The following is a 21791-nucleotide window of genomic DNA, read 5'->3' on the forward strand; positions in this document are numbered from 1 at the left end:
TGCACTCAGGTGAACAGGCTCTGGAGCACGAGAGCCCAAGGTCACTGGAGGTGCTGGCTCCCAGCAAGAAGGGAATGCAGAAAGGCACAGGGCAACAGCTGGCAACACCAGCATCACCATTCCCACCCCTGCCAGGGCTTGTGACTCTGCATTTGTCTCCTTTTCCAAACGACAGACAGACTTTACCACCTGGGGCTGGAAGGACACAGGACTGGGAACACCCCGTGCAACAAACTAACACCACACGTACACACACGGGGTGAAGACTTTCCACATTTCAGTCAATTACCGCAAAAAACGACAAGTCAGTTGCTGTTATTTCCTACTTACTGAAGCACCCAAGTAACATATTTGAAATATTAGCCATCTGGGCACTTACCAGTTTCATTTTTATTGTAACTGGCTGTATATTTATAAATGTGTCTGCAAGAATCAATCCACCACCTCGCTAAAAATACTCAACAGTCCAGAACTAAAAATTCATCTCCATACATTGTCATAGCCAAGTTCAGATGCAGCTCTGTGAGCCTGGTCACAATCACACATAAAAATACAGGTTAGAGAAACGTTTCTAGTTACCATAATCATCAAGTTTGTAAGTATGGTGAGTAGTGGAACAGCAGTGAAAAGACAAAAATATACTAGAGCTCAAAGAATTGAGAGTGATGACTGGAAGGATTAGTAATGGACTTGAATACACATCTTTTGTTGCTTGTCCAAGCCCCTCTCAACTAGCACTAACTAAATAAGTGAACCAGGTGATGATGCACATACACAGCTAACAAATTACCCTTAACTAGTCTCCTTTCTGGAAGTCTCACAAGATGAAAACAGATAGGAAGACAACAAAGCACGAAGAACACTGCATGGCTGCCCTCCTGAACTTGCTGCGTTTAACTGGGGTTCATCCTCTAGACACATCAGCCTGATGACTTCTACAAGCACCAAATTCACTGGGAGCAGAAGAACAGGACATCCCAGACCATCCATGTGAGAGGCTGGGGTATCTGGAGCACACAGCTTTGTGTACGAGACACGGCCCAGCACAGGAGGCAAATCTCTGAGAAACCTACTGACTTTGCAGGGAGATATCCTAGTCACAAAAAACAACCAGGACCTTCTCCTACCAACCTATGGGGCATGGATGCAAGACCAGCAAGCCATGCTGGGGAGAGCCTACAACCACCCCTGTGGCTTTGCTGGATGTGCCAGCCATGTCACAGCACCTGCCCAAACTACGTGCTCAGCCCTAGGACCACTGGTGGGTTCAGTTGTGGTACCAGCGAGTAGGGCAGCCGTGGCCTGACACAAGACTACAAGCTACAGCCCCACTCATCTCCACCCCATGCTTGCAGAAACCGCCCCCACCTCCACAGCCCCCCAGCCCTTTGGCTCCTCCAACCACTGGTCCTTGCTGTCAGGTCAGAAACACAGGCGGGCAGCTCAGAGGGGCCACCGGCACCCCAAGTCAGCAGCAGCTCCCACCGTCCAGGCTGGGGGTGTCCCTAAGGGGTCAGGAGTGCCCCCCACGGGTCCGTGCCCCTCAGGGGCCGGGGGTGCCCCCCACGACAGGCGGCCCGGCCCCGCTGCCGCCCGCAGGACGAGCCGGGCCGCGGCGGAGGCGCCGAGGCGGGGTGAGAGGGACCCGCAGAAAATGCAAGTCAGCGGGCGGCTCCGCGGCCGCGCAAAAGTTTCGGGGGAGGCGCCGGGCCGGGAGGCGAGGGCGGCGGCCGGTTCGGGCGGGGGGCGGAGGGCCGGGCCCGGCGGTCTCACCTCCTTCTGGCGCGGGTCCTGCGGGTAGACGTCGGGCGGCCCCAGGCGCGGCCGCTTGAGCGGTCTGTGCTCATAGCTGAGGAGCCCGAAGGCGGCCATGATCGCTCATGTTCGGCGGCGCCGGAGCGGGCTCGGAGCGGCAGGGAGCAGCGCTCGGCAGGGAGCAGCGCCCGGCAGGGAGCAGCGCCCGGCAGCTCGCCCCCCGCCTCACCGGGGGCGGGCTGCGCGGATGGGCGCGGGGGCGGCGCGGCCCAGCCCAGCCCAGCCCACCCCGCTCCCGCCCGCCGCAGGTGCCGCCCGGGCCCCCCCCCCCCGCCCCGCAGCCACGGCGGGGCCGCGACCCCCCGGCCTGTCCCCGGGGTGCTGCCCGCCCGGCCCGACAGCCCCCCGCCCAGCCGGGGCCGCCGCGCTCGCCCCGAGCCCCTCCAGCCGCACGGGCCCCGCAGCCGCGCGGTCTCCCCGCCGCCTGCTCCCCTGCTGACCCGTCACGTTAGCGGATCGATGCTGCGCTGGGGAGACACCCGCCAGCTGCGGCCGGGCCGCCCGTGCTGGGAGCAGGGGTCCGTCCCGGCGGCTGGAAGCACGGCCCCCCCTCCCCGAGGGATGCTCCCAGGGCCAGGCTGTACCACCCAGGTGGATCCGTTGATCCCAGCCAAGTGAGACAGGAGAGGCAGCGTCAACAGAAACGGTTTCTGATGACTGACTCTTTAAAGCAAAGGTAACACAGCATGAGAGCTTTCGGGCTCCCTCCCTAGCGCTGTCCCGTGCTCCTGCCCTCCCAAACCAGGGCTGCCCCCATCACAGCATCTCCCCCTCCCTCGGCACAGGTGCCGTCTCCTGGGTACCGCAGCGGTAGGTGCAGTCCTGTAGCAGCACCACAGTGAGCAAGCTGGGAACTTTTTCCCCCTTTCTACCCATTATTCTTGCCAAATCCTCTCCTTGTGCTACATCTCCAGAACAGTACAAACACGAGGTACTTTGGAAATCCAAGATTAGACAATCCGTTGCAAATAAATCTAAACAAAATTAACATCAGCACTCTACAAATGAGCTTATGTTCAAATTTGTTATGGACAAGAACAGGAAATACAGGCAAACCACATTGCTTTTGTCTCTAAGCAATTCTCTGATGAAGCCACAGGTAACTTAGCAGCTGAGGTTGAACTAGGCAGTTGCCATAAAGCAGGATAATAATGCCCTGTCTCACACTTCTTAATACAATTTCTATGTAAGTCTTTGTCACTTTTGGTTACCGAACTACTCTTCATGCATACAGCTGTGCTGTTCACTCAAGATCAACAAGTCTGACATCTTCAAACTTTAAAAATTAGCTCTGAGAAGCCTTCCTTGACACGTTTATCAGACTTCATCTGTGATCCAAGGGCACACTCCAAAGACCAGCAGTGTTTGCTGTCTCTTTTCCTTCACCAGTGGATAAAAATGCTTCAGAGCTTTTCCTAAGTTACAGTAGATCAGTGTTCTGAACCCTGACTGTGGGAAGATTATTATCATGCATATTTTATTATATCACCTGTTATTCCCAAGATTTGTCAAACAGTCTTTTGGTGTTTTAGTCATGCAGAATGGTAAGTTCTCATCCATATGAGTTATAAAATCCAAATCTCTAACAAAACTTGGTGGCAGTTTTGAAGGCCCTGAAATGTTTTTCTACACTGTCCTTACCATAGGATAATTTCATTGATAAAATTAAAAATAAAGTTTCTGTTTCACTGCAACGATTGCCAAAGATGAGGTTAGTGCAAGACAATTCAATCTCCTGTAAGAAGTGATCACTGCTTTCCAGGTTCACGAATACAAGCCACTGTTCCTCATCTACCTGTTCCTCCCATTGAATATTTACTTGTAAGTATCAAAACCTGGAGTTTAGGCATCTGTAGTGGTGGTTCTTTTCCACTCCTCACTTAACGGGCACTTGCCCTCCTCCCAAATACCTAGTCCAGTGTGTTTTCCCCGGTGGCTGTTCTCCTGCACCCCTGACCCGCGCTGGTTGCTGAAGGCAGCTGGTGACCCGGGACAGCAGGTGACCCGGGACAGCAGGTGACGGGGCCGGTTGGAGGAGCCCAGCATCTGCAGGGGAGTGGCACCACTAGAGCTCACACTGCACCACAACAACAGCCTCCCCTTCATCTTTTCCATTGTATGGAGGCCTGAAGGAGGGAGAAATGGGTATTTAGGGGGGCAGGGAGGAAAGATTCCATCAGCAACCTGCTGGCAGAAAAGCTGGGAGCGGAGAGCAAGACAAAGAAGGAGCAGCGACCAGCCAGGATTCAGCGAGAGGAGCCAGGATGCAGTGTTGTTCTTCAGGGACATGGAAGGAAGGATCTGATATATTTGAAACCTGAACTGAACTGCTTGTCTGAGCACCCGGCAGCCGGAACAATCCGACACACAGCAGACACTGCCCTTGCCACCCCATGCCTTGGCAGGGAAAAGCAGTGCCCAAACGCATCCCAGTTTCGCAGGGAGGGTCTCCTGGCTTGGCAGGAACACTGTGTGTGCCTGTGCCATGTGCCAGGAACAGCACAAGCTCGGCATTGCTAGCCTTACAGGAAACTTGGAGCAATAAAAGCCTCTCAAAACGTGCTTTCTGGAGAGCAGAGCAGCAGCTGAACCCCGGCTCTCGCCCAAGCAGGCGGGGGGCCGGGAGAGCCGAGCGCTCCTCACATTACAGAGGTTCCTGCTGTCATCCTAGACCCTCGTTATCCAGTGACACGGGGATGCACTGAGACGCTGGGCAGACGGCTCCGCTGCCCACCTTGCTCGCACGCAAGCTGGAGCTGCAGCGAGGGGCAGGCTCTAAGCCTTGCCAGCAGCTCCCAGGGCAGGCGGGCTGCAGGAGGGGCTGGCGGGCGCCCCGGCTCTGCCCGGCCGAGGAGCGGCTGCCGGGCTGGGGCGCGTCCCCCGGGGGCTGGGCACGCCAGCATGCCAGCCCAGCAGAAGAGAATTCTCTTCTGCACAGCCGGGGTGCTGAGCTTTGCCTGCGCGCTGGGGACGGCGGCGGCCATCGGTACCCAGCTGTGGGTGACGGGGACCGTGCTGTGCCAGACCGGGGCCCTGCTCGTCAACGCCACCGGGCAGGAGCTGCACAAGTTCATCGGCCAGATCCAGTACGGGCTTTTCCACGGCGAGCGTGTGAGGCAGTGCGGGCTCGGGGGGAGACCTTTCCAGTTCTCATGTGAGTACCAACCGCATTTGAATTATTTAGCACCGCGCTGCCGGCGGGGCCCTCTGCTCACAGGCAGAGCACGTTCTGAAACAAGGGCTGCTATCAGTGTTGTGATCTTTGGGTTCACAGGACTTCTTTTCTGATACCAGTAAGGCCACGCTAACATTTTTCAACAATCTATATTTTAATTACACAAACGACTGCCTTTCAAAATATTTGTTTTACTTTAAAAAATGCATCTTTGTTTTTCAGTTAATCACTGTCATCTTCCTCCGTATGTCAATATTATGTCCTGTGTTCCACTGTGAAAGAATGAGTTAAAGCAGCAGCAAGCTCATCAAAGAGCTGGGGCATAGATACACTTGGCTGCTGTTGAGAAGAAACAAAGCAGCCAAAAAGTTAGCAATGTGCTGCATTCATTGGAAAAGGCTCTGGTTGCTGCTGATGCTCAGCCCAGTGATCTGCAACTCAAAGCTGGTGTCTGACATACAGAATTTTATCAAAGACAGCTAGCAATGGTTTTGCTGTACATGTAATATTCATAACCTACTTATCTTCAAGGATAAGAAGATCAATAAATGATCAAGTGAACACACAGTTTGTATATAGCAGCACATTAAACAAATAAACAGCCATTTGTTGTGTGTACAATTTGGCACCCAGTGTTTTTACAAAACATTGCTAAAGCAACATTCGTAAATCGCTTATCTGAGTCTTTTCAGGCAAAGTTACCAGATTAGGTACCAGAAACTATTCACTACATAATATTTTTTCCAAAGTAGCAGACCAAATCAATTTAATATTAAGATTTGCTGAGTCTAATTCTATCCCATCTTTAGTCCATTTGTACAGCTCAAGTTCTCCTGGATTCCCTTGTGCAGATGTCCCACCCTGCCGCTTACAGGCTGGGCTGACTTTGCAGAGGGGTCTGCTAAACCCCAGGGAATCACTTTCCTGCAAACCCTGCAGACAAACCCCCCCTCAGCCCCAGCTCCATGACTGACATTTGTCCGGGCCCCCCAGCCCAGGCTGGGGCTCAGCTCTGCTGCTGCCCACCGGGCACCAGCTGCAGTGGGGCCGGAGCTTTCCCACAGGCCCATCTGGGTGCACCCTGATCCCAAACACCTCCAGGGCTCCCACCACAACCCCCAGGGGGGTCCTCGTGCAGGAGCACCAGGTTGCCCAGAGCACACAGCAGGGACCAAGCACCCCCCATTTTTCCATACCAGCTCTATGCACGAGGCAGGACCAGACCCAGCCACAGGCCAGGTAGCCCATTGGCTTCTCTTTCTAATCATTTCCTTTCCACATATTTCGTACTTAGATCCTTTTAAATCATTTCATGATGTGCCATGCATCCAGACTCTCACCTGTGCATTTCATCTGGTTACAGCTGAAATACTTTAATAACCTGCTCGTGCAACTGCAGCAGTATTTAAAAATATATATATAATTTTGTGGGAGGTGTAAATTACTATTACAGGTGCAAAACAGAGTACAAATGTGCAGCTTGTTTGTGATGATTTAACACTATCGATCATCATGTATTTTTTAATATCTCACAATGCTATGCACTGGCAAGCTCTGGATCCGTGTCAGTACTGCAGAGCATTGTCAACCAGAAGTACTCCAGGGTTCTGGAGTTTGCTGTCACTAGGGCTACGCACTTTTTATCCATGCTCTCAGGAATCTCATGCAAACAGGCTTTCCTATCCAAATGTTTGCCAAACTTGCATTCGTGTTACTGCAATAGAGCTCAGACACAAACAGAAATACCACCATGTGAAGATTTTAATCCCAGCTAAGCAACCCACTTTGGAATGGTCAAAGCCTGACTGCTCATGCAGAGCTGCAGGGCCCTGCTGCACAGCACAGTACTAACAAGTCATTTCTTTGAGTGACTACTGTACATGTGCCAATAACTCCAAGGATCTGAAATCAAGGCTGGAGTTAATCTTATGCCTGAAACTCCTCAAGTCAGAAGTGATGCTGCTGCCCTGCCCATGACCACACAGCACCCAGTCCTGGGGAGAGCAGACCCCCCACTCCAGGGGGCTGCAGCCCTGCTTCCAGTGTCCAAGCCTATGGGGCACCAGTCCCAGCATCACGCTACCTGCAACAGCAGAGCTGGGAGAGACAAAGCCCTGAGGGCAGAAACACAACCCCAGAGCCTGACGCACTTGAAATTGAACCCATGCCTGCCTGCTAGAGCTTTCTTTTAACTTTTACTTTCCTTATGTACAAGCATCAACAGTGAAATATTTCCATAGGTCTGACTCACAACACTGCAAGCCCACTGTAGCTCTCATTTACCTGCCCTGGCATCCTTGGTCTAGCACCCTGAAGAGGTAACACTATGAGGGGATCTTTGGCACTGGCTATCCCTGAAACACCCCCAGTTACAAGCTAAGTCATTTCACGCCCCAGCTACATGGACCCTGGCAGTCCACAGGGCTGGCTTTGCCTCCCTGAGCTTCACTGACAGCGGGTGCTGGAAGCACTGATTCCTCCTTACAAATCGTTCTGAGATCATCTCTTATTAAAAGGCAAACATAACACTTACTTTAATAGGATTTATATATAGAAACAATGGCTGGACAGCTTAGCAAAGTGTGCCTCTACTAGAAGCGTTCACTTCAGAGACCACTTAATGAAGGAGGCTGGACCACATTCCCTGGGCTGCCCAGACCCATCCCACGGGAGCTGGGGCTCAAAGAGACTCACTGGGAGCATTCAGGAAAACTGGGAGCTGTGTACAATAGACACATCCATAGCTTAATGCACTCCAAGTGCACTTCAGTGTGCCTGAGGAGAAAAGGCAAGGAAAATAGGCTAAATGATTTAGTTCTATGTTTGCTCCCATTAAATGCTCCCCTCTGACCACTATATCTCTTCTAATTGTAAAATGAATTTGCTCTGCCATAAACCCAGTTGGGCTGGGAAGAGCCTTCTGCTTCATTTGCTCTTGCTGATTCTCATCAGTTTCTGGGTCAGCAGTTCATTTTCTAAAGGTCTCTGGCATGCATACCTAACACACTATTTCATTCAGCACAATGAAGGAATGTTTTTCTTTCAAGACAACATAGCTGCTGGAATTAATTTTCCTGATATGCCACATATAAAATTTTAATTACATAACTATAAACGGAGGTACCAAGGGAAAGATCCAATACGATGCTGTGGCAGTATTTTCCTAAAATAGACAATAGAATATTGTATTATTAAAAGCACAGATTTGTACGTCCTACCAAGAGAGCAGGTCGTGTCGCAAGAACTAGTGCTGTTCCTGAAGTTCTGCCCAGGTGGAGACTCCTCAGCCCTCCTGCTGGACAGCCCGAATGGTACAACCGCAAAACTTCACAGCACACTAACCGCACGGCTGCTTCTCATGCTTGTAAATAATTTAAATATGCAATATAAAGTCCAACAACCACAAGGTCTAGCTTCTAAAACACGCTGTGTGTTTTACTAGGATGCTATAAGGAACTGCAGCAGCAGCAGCAAACACCTCTCATGTCTGCAAATTCTCCCTTCATGTAAATGAGCTGAGCAGGGGGCAGGGAGGAGGCGACAGCTGCATTCCCGGGCAGGGGATGCCAGGGCAGGGTCCGGCAGAGCAGAGCCCCGGGCTGGTTCCTGCGGCCCCTCCGACACCCACCGGAGCTGTGAGCACCCTCGGGCCCGAGGGACCCCTCCCTGCGCCCAGCCAGCATCACCCACGCCAGAGGCAACACTTATTCAACACAGCTCCAAGAGTAGCTTGCAGGCATTTGCTTCATTGATTTCCCCGTCGCTTGGTCAGGGAGAGGGCCAGCCCGGAGGCCGTGTCACCTGCCCCCTGCGCTGCTCCGGGCTGCGGAACATGCCGAAGGCCCGGGAATTCCTGCCGGGCTTCCCGGCGCTGCCCCGCCAGCTGCCGCGGGCAGCGCCGCCGCCTCGTCCCCCGCCTCCATCATGCCCCTGTGGATCAGCAGCAAAGTGTGTCCGGCGATTTCTTCTACAACCACCCTTGTTGCCAAACAAACAGGAATGATTAACAATTACTCTCTCATTCCGTGTCTGATCGGCTCTCTCCTTGGGCACTAGTGAAGCGCAATCGTAATTTGAAACAGCAGCTAAAAAGCTGCATTAAAAGATTTAAAGTATTCCTGAATTGTGGCACATGCGGTGGCCTGACTTCTCGAACAGCTTTGCCTGACGTGTATAATGATGTTTTGTTCATTTTGTTTTAGTTTTTCCAGATTTGCTCAGAACTATCCCTGCAAGTATCCACGTTAGTGTCATTCTCTTCTGTACAGTACTGGTGGTCTTTGCTCTGCTGGGAGCAGGTTTCTTCATGCTCAACGCCTTTGGCAGCCCATATGAAACCCTGCATGGCCCCGTGGGCTTGTACCTCTGGAGCTTCATTGCCTGTAAGTACCACTGTTCCCCTGGACCCCCGGCCACTTGTGAGGGCTGATTGGTGGGCACAAGGAACCACATCAGGGGGTGCAGCTGCACTGACTGTGAGCTGGCAGAAGAAAGCTAGGCAGAAAGGACGGTGACTTTGCTGTGTCCAAGCATGGTTTTTTCCAAATTGGAGTTAAGGAATAAAATGTCATCCCCCTCCATGAGAGCAGGCAGTAGGATGGGAATACTGCAGGAACCCCCAGTGTCCCCAGCCGTTCTCCTGAGCTGGTGGAACAGGGATGGTGCCCACAGGAGCCAGGGACCCAGAGCTGGGATCACATCTCTGGCACACAGCACAGGGTCAAAACTGGAAATGACACCAGAGCCAGGGGATTGGGATAAAATAAAAGATACTGTGATGCAAGTGCTGGCAGTGCCCTCAATGGGAAGGTCCCAGCCCTGCCAACAAGCTCACTGCTCACACCTGCACAACTCTGGAGGCAGGAAGGAACTGAGAGGCTGACAGTGGCTGTCTGGAAAGGTGGCCTCTGAAAAACACTGCCAACAGGAACAAGAAACTGTCCCTGTCCCTCCACCATTTACAGAGAGGGTAAAGCCTTTCTCTGTGTCACCAGTTTGGCTGACAAGATGTACCATTGCTTCACAAGCTATTGCACATTACAAACCTAACTTCATAAAGGACTTAAGTACATATTCATCTTTAAATGTGGAGACAGATCAGTTACGTTCAATGGGACGATGAACTGAAAAAGAAAAAATGAGCTGAAACTGAAAAAGAGCACAGGTGCTTTGCTGGATCAAGCCACTAAAGCAGCTGTGCTAAATACTACCCGTCCTAAGCCAAATTAAATTGACAAAGCTTACCAACTTCAGTAGCTGTTAACTCGGGTTCTACAAAGAGTTGCTGTTAAAACCATGTTATGGTGGCCATAATGACACTATCAGTGTGGCATTGGATTGTGGTGTAGTTGCCCTAGCCCTGCTGAGGTGATCAGCCTCTCCTCCTCCCTTTCAGGTTGCTGTGGCTGCCTCATCATGATTCTCTTCTCTTCAGAAGTTAAAATCCATCACCTTTCAGAGAAAATCGCTAATTTCAAAGAGGGAAGTTTCATATTCAAGACTCACAGTGAACAGTTTGCAAATTCATTCTGGGTCATCCTGGTTTGCTCCCTGGTGCAGTTCCTGAACGCCTTGTTGATACGATTTGCTGGGTTTGAATTTCCCTTTTCAAAACCAAAACATTCAGGGACAACCACTGGAGCTGCTGATCTGATGTACTAGAAGTACATCATTTAAGGACATTTAAAGCAGAGAGGCCCATCACTACTACATTCAACAGCTAGCAGGTGTACTAACTTGTGATTAGTTCAAAAGAAGTTTTAAAAAGTGGAGATTTAAAATACACTTCAATATGACACATGCAGTAAACAGAAGACATGCTGTTTGATCTAGATTAAAATACTCTCTCAGGGTAAGACCTTATGAAAACATTTGCTTTTTTTCCCCAGTGAGTTATTTGAGAAGTAGCTGGTATGAAGAACACTAGGAATATCAATAGCATTGAACTGGGTCTGGAAAGCAAAATCAGCGCATAGCACTAGGTGCCCACACTACTACCAGCAGCAGCTTTGCCTTTAGCCCTCAGGAAGAGAGCGATGCCATCGTTACCACACCAGGGCAGTGCAGAACAAGAGCCCCAGCAAATCTACAGACACTGCCCAGGAGAAGGGAAAGGCAGGGAAAGGTGTGGGCTTTGCTCTCACAGGCAGCAGGGAAGCACTGGGCTGGGGAGGAGCGCAGCACTGCAGCACCCCAGACCATCCCCAGCATCATATGCCTGGCAAGGCCCTTGCTTCCCTCCATAAAGCTCTCCTGGGGGTTTTGCAGCTTAACAAACCCAAGTGTAGCCAACCCTCCGGCCCTGAAGTCTCCTAATCCCTCATTTCCTTGTGCAACGGCTCTAGCCAGGAGCTTTGTGACCTCAGTTAAAAGGACACACAGAGCAAAGCACGATGTGCAGCCTGGCCTCTGCAGCACACCAAGGCAAAGAGCACATCCCAGAGCAAACCAGGACTGCAAGCCAGACACCTTCCACATCACCTCCTCCCAAAGCCTCATGGTCAGAGGCATGAAGAACCCTGCCCAGAAAACAGCCCCACAAACTCTATCATCAGAAAATACAAATAAACAAAATCAAAACCTTTGGCATATAGCAGCAGTAAGACAACACAACAGCCAGGCTTATGAAGAGTGCTGCAGCTTAGCAGACACTGATAAAAAAACACACAAAGCTCTCCACCCAAAGCCATGCTGGCAGACAGAACAAAGACATCAGTCCTCACACCCTTAAAACTTCCACAAGTCAGTTGAACCAACTGACCTGCTCACCCCAGGTGCTGCTGTCCCAGCCCAGTTACAGACAGATGGATCAAAAGAGCATCATTTCACCCAACACTACCTTTGTGGTGGTCTGCAGGTACCCTGGAGATGGGGTGCTCCTCACAGGATGAGGAGACAACACACAGCACAGACTCAGGGGGAGGTGCAGAAGGACAAGCACTGCTCCAGCCACCCTTTTATCTGCAAGGGCTGGAGATGCCCCCACCCAGCTGTGGGCCAGAAGCAAACCCCCCAGCCCAGCCCCACTGAGCAGCTGTGCTGGGCATTGCCCAGCACCTGCGGGGCACAGGCACCTCTGCCAGCTTTCATACCTGATCAGTGGATGCAACACATGGGTGGGTGTTTTCTGGAGGGTCTGTCAGCTCCCCCCCCCAAGCCCCCTCGGAGCAGCCCTGCCTCCCTGTGCTGCACCTGTCTTCCCACTGGAACAAGGTGTGAGGGCACTGCAATTGCCCGCAACCCCCAGGATTTATCATCATTTCATTCTTAGTTAATATGCTCTTTTTCCTAATGTTAATGTGTCTTCTTAACATCTCGTTTGTGTCACATCTCATGGTGATGTTGCCCATACAGCAAATAATGAGAAGTAACGTTCCATCCTTGGTGTTCCTGACGTTTCCCAAAGCTGCTCTGCCTGACAGCACTTGGGCAGTCAGCAGCACACAGGATGGGACACACGGACTGCTCACCTGTGGGGGTCTTCTCAGAGTGGTCCTTGCCAGTCCTGAAGGAGGAGCTGGCCCCTCCTTGTCAGATACAGAGTTGCCCAGCCCCATCCCAGCACAGCAGGTAAACCTGTTCCTGTCCCTTTTGCTGTGCAGGATAGAGCAGCCCCTGGCCCAGGGTTTCGGGGGGATCACAGGGGGGGTCACTGCACAAAGGGCTGGCTCTTCCACTCCCCTGCATCCCATCCTCCTGCCATCCCATCCCTAGCCATTCCCATCCCTATCCCATCCCTATCCCCCTCCACTGCACTCCATCCAATCCCACCCCACCTGGCCTGGTTTGAGCCATGTGAAGAGAGAGGAGCTGTCATTCATTTAATTGCCAGCCCAGCCTTAAACCCTGACCCCACCCCACTCACAAGCTGAGACCAGCTGTTATTTTCATTTGTAACCAGTTCCCAGGGCAAACATGACAACTTCTTAGTAAAATCACACTGAGAAAATATTTGTGTGTTTGACCAGCTGAAATTAACACAGGCAGGGTGACCTGCCCAGCCATGGCTCCTGGGGGAGAACCACCACCTACCCTGGGGCTCACTTGACATCCATGAGCAACAGCTAATGAAGTTTTGCCCTGATTCACATTTAGATTAGCATATCCCAAATGACCTTAAAAACCATGAGAATTATGTAGTGAGGAGAAACATACTTTGAAGGCTCTTGAAAAATCAGATTTTTTTCCCTATCCCAATAAAAGTCAGAATGCAGGTGTGTCTGTATGTGTGTGGGCACACACAGAAGTGACAATACAGATGATGAGTGTGTGTGCACCAGGGTGTGCACCAGGCTCAGCTGGCTGCCCCAGGACACTGCTGTGTGGAGCTGGCCCTGCCCTCCCCGCGAGTTCCACCCCCTGCTGTGCCTGCACCAGTAGGGATCCCAGCGTTCCAGAGGACTTTCCTAAAGCACATCCACTCCAGTGGGGCCCAGTGGGCTCTGCCCCCAGCACAGACCACTTATTGTCTGGGAACCACAAGTGACAGACCCACTCGAGTTCCCTGCAAGAGTGGGAGCGATGTGGCCCCGCACTGAGCTCCATGGACATCATTCCATAAAGAACTGGCATAGCTCAGGAAGCCACCACAGCACAGAGCAGCACAGGCTCCGATAACTGCTTTACTTCTGCCACCAGCCATCCTTGCCATCGCAGGCTGGGAGGTGCAGGTGCATGTCCCCTCCAGCGTGGTGGTGGCATATGGCCAGGAGTGCCACCCAGCTGCCATCACTTGAGGTGGGACTTCATCCCCTCCTTGGGGTCACCGGGCATGCAAACAGCCCAGCCTGGGTGGAGGTGGGACGAGGGGAACCAGCCCCTGGGGGGACAGGAAGGGTGGTGTGGGCACTGCACATGGCCACGGGATGCGGTGTCCCATGCCACGCCCTCCTCCAGTTTTCCAGACCAGCTGCCAAACCCAGCAGGGGGTCCTGCTTCCTGCAGGCTCAGCTCATTAACATCAGCTTGACTGCACATTTTTTCCACCAAACCTCAGGCCAATGCCCCTGGTCAGTGCATTCTCATGGACCAAAAGATAAGAAAACCAGCAGTGAGCTTTCCATGACCTGCGGGTTTCCCAGTTCAGCCTGGCAGTGCCTGTCCCTGAACCTCAGCCGTGCCGCAGCAAGCTCCAAGTCCAGGGAACACCCGTCCCTCTGCACGGATCTCGCCTTTCCCAGCCCGTCTTTCCCAGGAACTTGCTCAGCTTTACAGACACCTGCATTTCATGGTTGGACTTCCTAATCCTAAATGTCAGCAGCTCCTGCACTGCAGCGAGCTGGATCCAGCCGCAGCCGCAGCCAGGCTGGTGAGGGGCTGAGCCCGGCATGAAACATTCATGGTGCTTGTCCAGCCAACAGAAAGGCAGCCTGGGCCGGGCTCCCATGGAAGATTGATGAGGGAGGGCTGGTGGGAGCTGGCAGCGAGGGCTCAGGCCGCAGGATGCAGGTGCCCATGGAGCCCCGAGCAGCCCCTGGGGCCATGGGTGAGCCGGGGGGTCAGCACACCCTGCCCCAGATGCAGCTGGAGGAGATCGCCAGCAAAATTTCAGACCTAAACAAATGGAAAGAAATCTTCAGTTTTCACGGGTAAGACTTTTATTCTGCTTCATTAGCACTTATTTTTAATTCCAGGTGTTTTTTAAATATCCTTTTATAAGTTATGTTTTATTACAATACTTCTGTGACTGTAGAGAAAGGTCTTCCTGTACTCAGCAAGTACTACAGCTTTCCCTCTTCTCTTCTGAACTTCTTTTCCAGCTGCTCTGTTCCCTCATGTTAGCAATGCCTCTCTTTTTTTTTTTCTCTCTTTTTTTTTTTTTTAATTTGTATTTTATTTTCCCTTTTCAGTTTGGAAATCAGCAATCCAACTCATCAGGTAACATTCTGTTTTTGTCTGGTGGTTTTTGTGACTGTTTAACCAGGTGAGCACACTGAGGGGATTACACATCTATACATGCAGCAGAGCAGTCCTCATGGAGAATTTATTCTTATGTTCCCCCCCTCAAGAACCACACATTGTCTTCAGATATTTTAAAGGGATGTCTTCCTGATCTAATTAAAAACACAGAGAAATCCAACATAAATGAACCTGTTGGTTTTCATGGTATATTTTAGAACACGGGAAAAAAAGGCAACAAATGAAGATCTCAAACACTTACTGTGTCCTTAGCTTGGGAAGCACTGAAGTTTATTCCCTGTAATTCAGACAAACACAGCATTGTACACCCATCACCAGCTTGTGGGGAAATATTTGCAGTGTTGGAAAGGAGCTGTGAGTCCTGGCAGCAGGTCCCTGCCCCCCAAAGGATCCCCAGGGCTGTGGTGCCCATCCTGCTGGCACTACAGGGCAAGAGGGCCACAGGGGGGACACAGACAAGGGGTGATGCACTCTCTGGTCCTCTCTCCATCCAGCAGCACCGGACCAGCACTGGCCATGGACCACCTGGAGCTGGAGAGCCCATGGGGCCACCACCACCACCTCAGCCCCCTTCCGCTGTCCCCAGGCCCCTCCTGGTCCCTCCAGACACGGGCGGCCAGCCCATCTCCTTGGAAATGGCAATGGTGAGCAGGCCTGGGGAATTAAGCATGAGCTGTAATTTAATCTCATTCAAAGAAAAAGCCTCAGGAACTTTACCTGGCCTTAGGGGAGGCTTGGTGTGCTGCTGGGCTGCAGCCTGCTGTTATCTGTAACAGAGGATATATCACAATGATTTATTCATGAGACTTTTAAAGAACACAGTTGCAACACAACCTTCAAACTGATCTGCTATAATTCTCATTAGATAATAGGTCAAATGACAGAGTGTAACATTTCCCTGCTCTTGGTGCTTTCTGAGCGAATCACCTCAGGACAGGAGGATGAGGTTCAGGAGAACAGTGAGGTAGTTCTGCTCTCACCCCAATACCTGGTGTTGAGATGCCTACCCGGGTGCCTGCTGCCTCTACCCCACAAAGAACCTTGGCCAGAAGCTCAGGGGCTTCTGGGGGTGATGGCAGGACAGTCCCCAGTGCTCGTCATACCACCAAGGCCTCCACAGCAAACCAGTCCCATGTCCCCTCAGCACACCCTGGCCCTCAGGAGATGCCTGTGCTGCTGTGAGCACACAGGCTGCACCTGAGGCTGCCTGACTGCAGACCCCCTCCACGCTGGGATGTGATGGGAGCTGAACCCAAACTTCCTCCCCCTCTGCAGGGGCTGCGGCAGCTGCTCTTCGGAAACGTGTCCCACCGCTTCAGCTGCGAGTGGGCACAAGCCAGCTTCAGGTTCCGGGGGCCATACTCTGACCTGGCCTACGCTTTGGAGGCAGAAAAGGTACAAGTCTCAGAGCCTGGCACTGTCTCACCAGCATCTCAGCCACCCACAGCAGCTTGCAGCCAGTGCTGGGTGCTCCCCGTGCCCTGCGCCCCACGGCAGCACCCCATGCTCTGCCCATGGCAGCACCCCACCCTCTGCACACCTGGTGGACGTGGTGGACACAGGGTCCAAAGCTCTGGGCCGTGTTGTCTTTCTGTTTCCAGAAGGGAACAAGAGCCCTTCTGATGGCTGTACAAGCACACATCATCAAATACCTGCTCTTCGTAAGGAACACAGAAGATACTCACCTGGAAAGGTAAGAAGCTGAGCCTGCCCATGGGACACTCGGAAACTTTCCCTGCATTATTTGCACTAAGACAGACCAGCACCAGCCTCTAGGTTTAACCGAACCAGAGCCAAGCTTGGGTTGCAGCGAGAGCTGGGGATTTGCACCCAGAAAAGCCTTCTCTGACCCCCTGGCAAGGCCGTTCCCACCAAAGCGCCTGTTGCTGTAGCCGTGGCACCTGCTCCCCGTCCCCCTCTTCCGTGCCGCTCCCATCCCCGGGCAGTGCCGCTCCCATCCCCGGGCAGTGCCGCTCCCATCCCCGGGCAGTGCCGCTCCCATCCCCGGGCAGTGCCGGCCCCATTCCCGGGCAGTGCCGCTCCCATCCCCGGGCAGTGCCGCTCCCATCCCCTGGCAGTGCCGCTCCCATTCCCGGGCAGTGCCAGCCCCATCCCCGGGCAGTGCCAGCCCCATCCCCGGGCAGTGCCGCTCCCATCCCCGGGCAGTGCCGCTCCCATCCCCGGGCAGTGCCGGCCCCATTCCCGGGCAGTGCCGGCCCCATTCCCGGGCAGTGCCAGCCCCATCCCCGGGCAGTGCCAGCCCCATCCCCGGGCAGTGCCGCTCCCATTCCCGGGCAGTGCCGCAGGGCCGCTCCGGGGCTGCCGGGGGAAGCTGGCCCCGGTGTCCGGGCAGGGGAAGGCGGGGCCCAATCTCGGTGCCGGGGACACCCGCGGGAAGGAGCCGCCGCGAAGAGCGCCCTGGCTGCGGAGCGGCCGCTTCAGGCCGGGCTGGGGGTCTCAGCAGCCCCGTCCCCTGCCCTGTCCCCCCAGGCTGGGCAGCATCGGCCCGCGGGCGCAGCGGGAGGCTCTGGCCGCGGCCCTGGCAGAGCTGCTGTGGGCAGCGGCAGCGGGGGGCAGAGCCGCCGTCTGCCTCCTCACCCCAGCCCTCCGCCTCGTCCCGCGAGCAGACTACACAGCCGACAGCTTCACGGAAAGGGTGGGTAGGAAAACACCTTCTCAAATGGGATTTTCTGTAAAGACACCTTTGGCCTGAAATGTTTAAAGGCAAGAACCATAAGCTCTCATAATCCTGTTCTCTAGCTCCTGGTGCACCACAAGCTGGAAGCACCCTAGAGCCACCTCTCAGCTGCAGCCTGAAGGACACTTCTGCCTCCTCGCAGGGGCTTTAGGGGAGCCCAGAGGCTGCTCTTCCCCTTCATGAAAGTCTTTCTCCTCCCGCAAAAAGGATAAACTGCTTGACATAAAGCTCTTCCTCCAACTCCATGTAAAGCTGTTTCTCTAATTCCTCATGTAGAGCCAAACTCCTGGGCTTAGGAAGGGGCAGAGTAGACTCTTGCAGTATTATTTTGTTCATCTACAGGAAACACAGAGTTAAAAAGCTTGGCTGTTTTACATCATTAATGTCTCCTTTACCACATCTTCCCCTACACTCATGCCTGACAGATCCAGCTGTTTGAGTTCTCTGAGAAAGCAGCAGCTCAGGAGTTCATCTTTGACCATATAAATTGTGTAAGTAAGGCATATTTGCTTTATTCTGAGTTATTTTGTTGCTTGCTTGCATCTTATTTCCATCCACCAGTGGACCTCCTGCAGGTCGATAGCAGCTCCTCCAGCAGGACATTCAGGCTGGTAATGTAAGTTAGTTCATGGATCACTTCTAGCCTTTCCTACGGGATATGATTCTGCTCCCGCTAAAATCCCTAGGGCTTCACCCACCAATGTCAGCACTCTCAGCCCACAAATGCTGGGTAAACAGGAGCAGCTTTTTGTATAATGCTTACATATAAAATACAGGTCCTTGCAACTTTAGCAAAAATCTGGGGAAAAAAATGTGTACCTAAGTAGTTAGTCAATAACTGGAAGTTTACCTTTGTTTTTTTACCTGATCCCATTCAACAAAATTAGTTACAAAATCTTCCTGGAATAACCCCTTACCTGTTTGGCTGACCATACTCACCTTAGGTTGTATTTAAGCAGAGGAATTATTTTAATTAAACATCATATTGCTGTCTTAATTCATCTCCTGTGATTACCTCTTTTTCCAGTTCAAAGGTGAAGGAAGTCATGGAGTGATCCTATTTTTATACAGTTTACTTTTCTCCAGGACACTGGAAAGGTATATTTCATTTTTTGAACGCTGTCCTCTAGTTCAATTACATCTTTTGAACTGTTTTTTTCCCTGTTTGACTTAAACGTCCATTCAGAGCCACATGTGGAGCAGCAGGTGCCCGAGGTGCTGGCACAGATCTTGCTGTGTTCTGCAGAAAAGGGTGTTGCTCACCCTCAGCATCTGCCTGCACACCCCGGAGCAGGCGGGAGGGGCAGCAGAGCAGAGAGAAACCCTTTGCACGCACAAAAAACACTGTACTGTGTAGAACCAGGAGTTATCCCACTGGCAGCAGTAGTACAGTTACAGGCAATTAAACAGGGAAATCACAAGAAGCTTATTTAAACACAGAAGGATTCTGCCAGGGTGACCCTGCTGGCAGAGGTGACTGACAGGGTCTTTCTAAAGCTGATGCAATTAGATTTGGGTACAGATGCTTTAGAAAGGTACAGAGGCATCTTGATACCAATATGAAACACATTTCACACTAAGGCGACACTATGGTAGCTAGTTAGCAAGAAATTGCACTGCTACTTCAACCAGTTGTGTTCAGGCCTTTTGGCGGGGGTTGCTCCAGATCCATCTGCAGGGCTTGAACCTGACCCTAAACTGGGAATTTAATAGGAGCAGAGCTGAAGTGCAACAGCTTCAGCTGAGCAGCAAACTGCTGTGTCAGGACAAAACTGCCATGTCAGGACAGCACAGAGAAATAAACGAGTCCATGGGATCTCTCCCTGTTCCCTGTTAATCAGACTGATTTACAGACATCACTGCAGGCACTGATCCTTGTGCTACCTTAACACTGTGCTTGCTTCTACAGGGTCCAAGAAGATTTAGGCTGCACAGCAACTCCTCTGTTAGATTTCAATTCTGGAAACATCACCTGTACAGAGGTAAGAGTAGCCTCATTTCTCAAGTGTTCTTTTTTTCTTACTCCCACATTTTATTTAGGAAAAAAAAAAAATCTCCTCTGTTAATCTGATTTTTAAAAAACAAAGCAATAGGAAAATATTTTGCCAACTGGAATCATGACTGTCCGTTTGAAAACCAGATGATGATAGTGATGATAATGACAATCCCAGCAGCCTGGTGTTCTGCTCAGGGCAGGCACAACACCAGCTGCCGTGACAGGCTCTTTCTGGGCTGCCCCACAGCGTGACCATGGATCCCTCGTCTCCCCACAGGCCATGCTCAGCCTCCTCCTCACAGGCCGAGCTAGCCCACAGGAGCTGGATGGTGGCCCAGAGCCTGGACCTGGCAGTGAGACCGTAGAGGGGCAGGGGTGGAGGGGCCCGGTGGGCTACCTGCGCTGGGGCCGGGGGCTGGAGGAGCAGGTGAGGGCTGCCAGGCCACCTGTCCTGCTGCCCCCACCCCAGCACTGAGGCTGGGCAGGGGTGGCTCTGGGGCAGGGATGGCTCTGGGACAGGGGTGGCAGCGGGTCTAGGCTGTCCCCTCCCTCCCAGGTGTGCCGGGGGCTGCGCACCCCCCGGCTGCCGGTCTGGCTGTGCGGCGGGGCCGGCGGGCACGTCGTGCTCTTCAGCACCGACCGGCAGCTCCTCTCCGACTGGAAACGGGAGAGACTCTTCCAGCTGTACCTGTACAGCGGGCAGCGGGAGCAGAGGGGAACAGCCCGGCTGACTGTAGGTGCGTGCCCGAGCCCCGGCAGGCGGGAGGGACCGTGTCACACCTGCAGAACCCGCCTGTGCAGAGCGGGCGGGGACACCGGCACAGAGACGGGGTGGGCTGGGCTTCACATAGACGGAGAATCACTGAGCCCTTTTGGTTGGACCATCCACCTGTCAACCCAGCACTGCCACATCCACTGTATATGTGTGTATATATATATATAAACATACATATTGTATTCATCTTTACATGGAATGTGGAGGAGCATGCCCCAAACAACACTGTAAAAAGACCCATAAACTGACAGAAGAGTTCAAGTCGGAAGAGGCCTTTAAAGACCATCTAGTCCAACCCCCTGCCATGGCCCAGGACATTTTGAACCAGATCAGGTCTCACAGATCCTGTCCCACCTGACCTGGAATATTTCCAGGGATGGGGCAGCTGCCATCTCTCTCAGCAATCTAGGCCAGTGTCTCACCACCTTCAAAGCAAAAAAAATTCTTCCTAGTATTAGGAAGAAATTCTAGTATTAATCTCCTTTCTTTCAGTTTAAAACCATCACCCCTCAACCCATCCCTCCCTGCCCTTGTCCCAAGTCCCCCCCCAGCTTTCCTGCAGCCCCTTCAGGCACTGGAAGGTGCTCTAAGGTCTCCCTGGAGCCTTCTCGTCTCCAGGCTGAACAACCCCAACTCTCTCAGCCTTTTCTCACAGCAGATCTCTTCCTTCCACAAATAAAAACCTAACTCTGAAAGGACCGAGACCTGTTCAGAAAAACAACATGCAAACATACCCTGCCAGGAGCTGAGAGGTGTATTTACAGTGCCGGGATTTCCTGAGGTGGGGACAGTCCCGCTGCCCCCAGGAGGCCGCGGCGGGGCTGGCCCAGCTCCCCCCTGGGGCAGGGCGGGCAGCACACCTGCACCCATCCCTCCCGTCCTGCTTTCAGCCTTTCTAAAGCTGTTCTGAGGGGCGCGGGGGGGTTCAGACTTTTTTTTTTTTTTTTTTTTTTTTTTTAAATGATGTTTGCCTTTCAGACACTCATTCACATCACTGGGAAAAGGAACAAAGTGAAGACCCAAGCAGCACAGGGAAGAGGCGTCGGTCCGTGGAGATGGCAATCAGGACCAAGTGGGCAGGTGCGACCATCAGCTGGAATGGGACAGAGCCCTTTTTCTGAGGAGCCCAACAAGACAGACCCTTTCTTCTGAGGAGCATCTCCCACTCGCTGTGGACTCCACCAAATACTGAGGTCTGGAGAAGAAAAAAAACTTTTACCAACAAAACAGTCTTTGGCACCTTGAGGGGACGCCCCATTTGGGAAGACACTGCACCCCTGGGAGAGCCTGTGCCCATGAGGAGCAGTCCCTAGTGACAATGTCTCACTGCATACAGTTTCCAGGTGGTAGGATGCAGGTCCTGCTTCCCACAGCAGCCAGCAGAAAAAGGAAATAAAGCAGCAATTCACCTTCC

General features: G+C 52.6%; 3 protein-coding genes across 4 annotated transcripts in view; 2 read left to right on the forward strand and 1 right to left on the reverse strand.

The window, feature by feature from the left end:
* The window catches only part of MED12L (mediator complex subunit 12L), a 116009-nt gene extending 114137 nt beyond the window's left edge, over window positions 1-1872 (reverse strand). The window contains exon 1 of the mRNA XM_051627003.1: window positions 1774-1872. Within this exon, the coding sequence (XP_051482963.1) occupies window positions 1774-1872 (99 nt within the window). The remainder of the gene's footprint in view (window positions 1-1773) is intronic.
* Window positions 1873-4696: 2824 nt separating this feature from the next.
* On the forward strand, window positions 4697-11578 carry CLRN1 (clarin 1). Of its 2 annotated transcripts, none has more exons than XM_051626349.1 (3): window positions 4697-4969; window positions 9193-9372; window positions 10386-11578. In XM_051626349.1, exons 1-3 carry the CDS (start codon window positions 4717-4719, stop codon window positions 10649-10651), a joined length of 699 nt encoding a protein of 232 aa, XP_051482309.1. In that variant the 5' UTR covers window positions 4697-4716; the 3' UTR covers window positions 10652-11578. The 2 variants fall into 2 exon arrangements, with proteins under 2 accessions (XP_051482309.1, XP_051482310.1); XM_051626350.1 differs by having other exon boundaries at window positions 9259-9372.
* Window positions 11579-14271: 2693 nt separating this feature from the next.
* On the forward strand, window positions 14272-21508 carry MINDY4B (MINDY family member 4B). The gene is made up of 12 exons (XM_051626603.1): window positions 14272-14577; window positions 14839-14896; window positions 15403-15552; window positions 16184-16303; window positions 16510-16601; window positions 17399-17564; window positions 18032-18097; window positions 18634-18704; window positions 19516-19588; window positions 19880-20029; window positions 20159-20339; window positions 21356-21508. Exons 1-12 carry the CDS (start codon window positions 14432-14434, stop codon window positions 21496-21498), a joined length of 1416 nt encoding a protein of 471 aa, XP_051482563.1. The 5' UTR covers window positions 14272-14431; the 3' UTR covers window positions 21499-21508.
* The last annotated feature ends 283 nt before the right edge of the window (window positions 21509-21791 follow it).

The sequence above is a fragment of the Apus apus genome, chromosome 8 (genome assembly GCF_020740795.1).
Source record: "Apus apus isolate bApuApu2 chromosome 8, bApuApu2.pri.cur, whole genome shotgun sequence".
NCBI lineage: Eukaryota > Metazoa > Chordata > Aves > Apodiformes > Apodidae > Apus > Apus apus.

Bases quoted from the DNA above. Each gene is read 5' to 3' on its own strand.
- MINDY4B (XM_051626603.1), top strand. From the start codon at position 14,432: ATGCAGGTGCCCATGGAGCCCCGAGCAGCCCCTGGGGCCATGGGTGAG. The intron at 16,304-16,509 runs GTACAAGTCTCA...TTCTGTTTCCAG, and splicing joins ACGCTTTGGAGGCAGAAAAG to AAGGGAACAAGAGCCCTTCT. The intron at 20,030-20,158 runs GTGAGGGCTGCC...CCTCCCTCCCAG, and splicing joins GCCGGGGGCTGGAGGAGCAG to GTGTGCCGGGGGCTGCGCAC.
- CLRN1 (XM_051626349.1), top strand. From the start codon at position 4,717: ATGCCAGCCCAGCAGAAGAGAATTCTCTTCTGCACAGCCGGGGTGCTG. The intron at 4,970-9,192 runs GTGAGTACCAAC...ATTTTGTTTTAG, and splicing joins GAGACCTTTCCAGTTCTCAT to TTTTTCCAGATTTGCTCAGA. The intron at 9,373-10,385 runs GTAAGTACCACT...CCTCCCTTTCAG, and splicing joins CCTCTGGAGCTTCATTGCCT to GTTGCTGTGGCTGCCTCATC.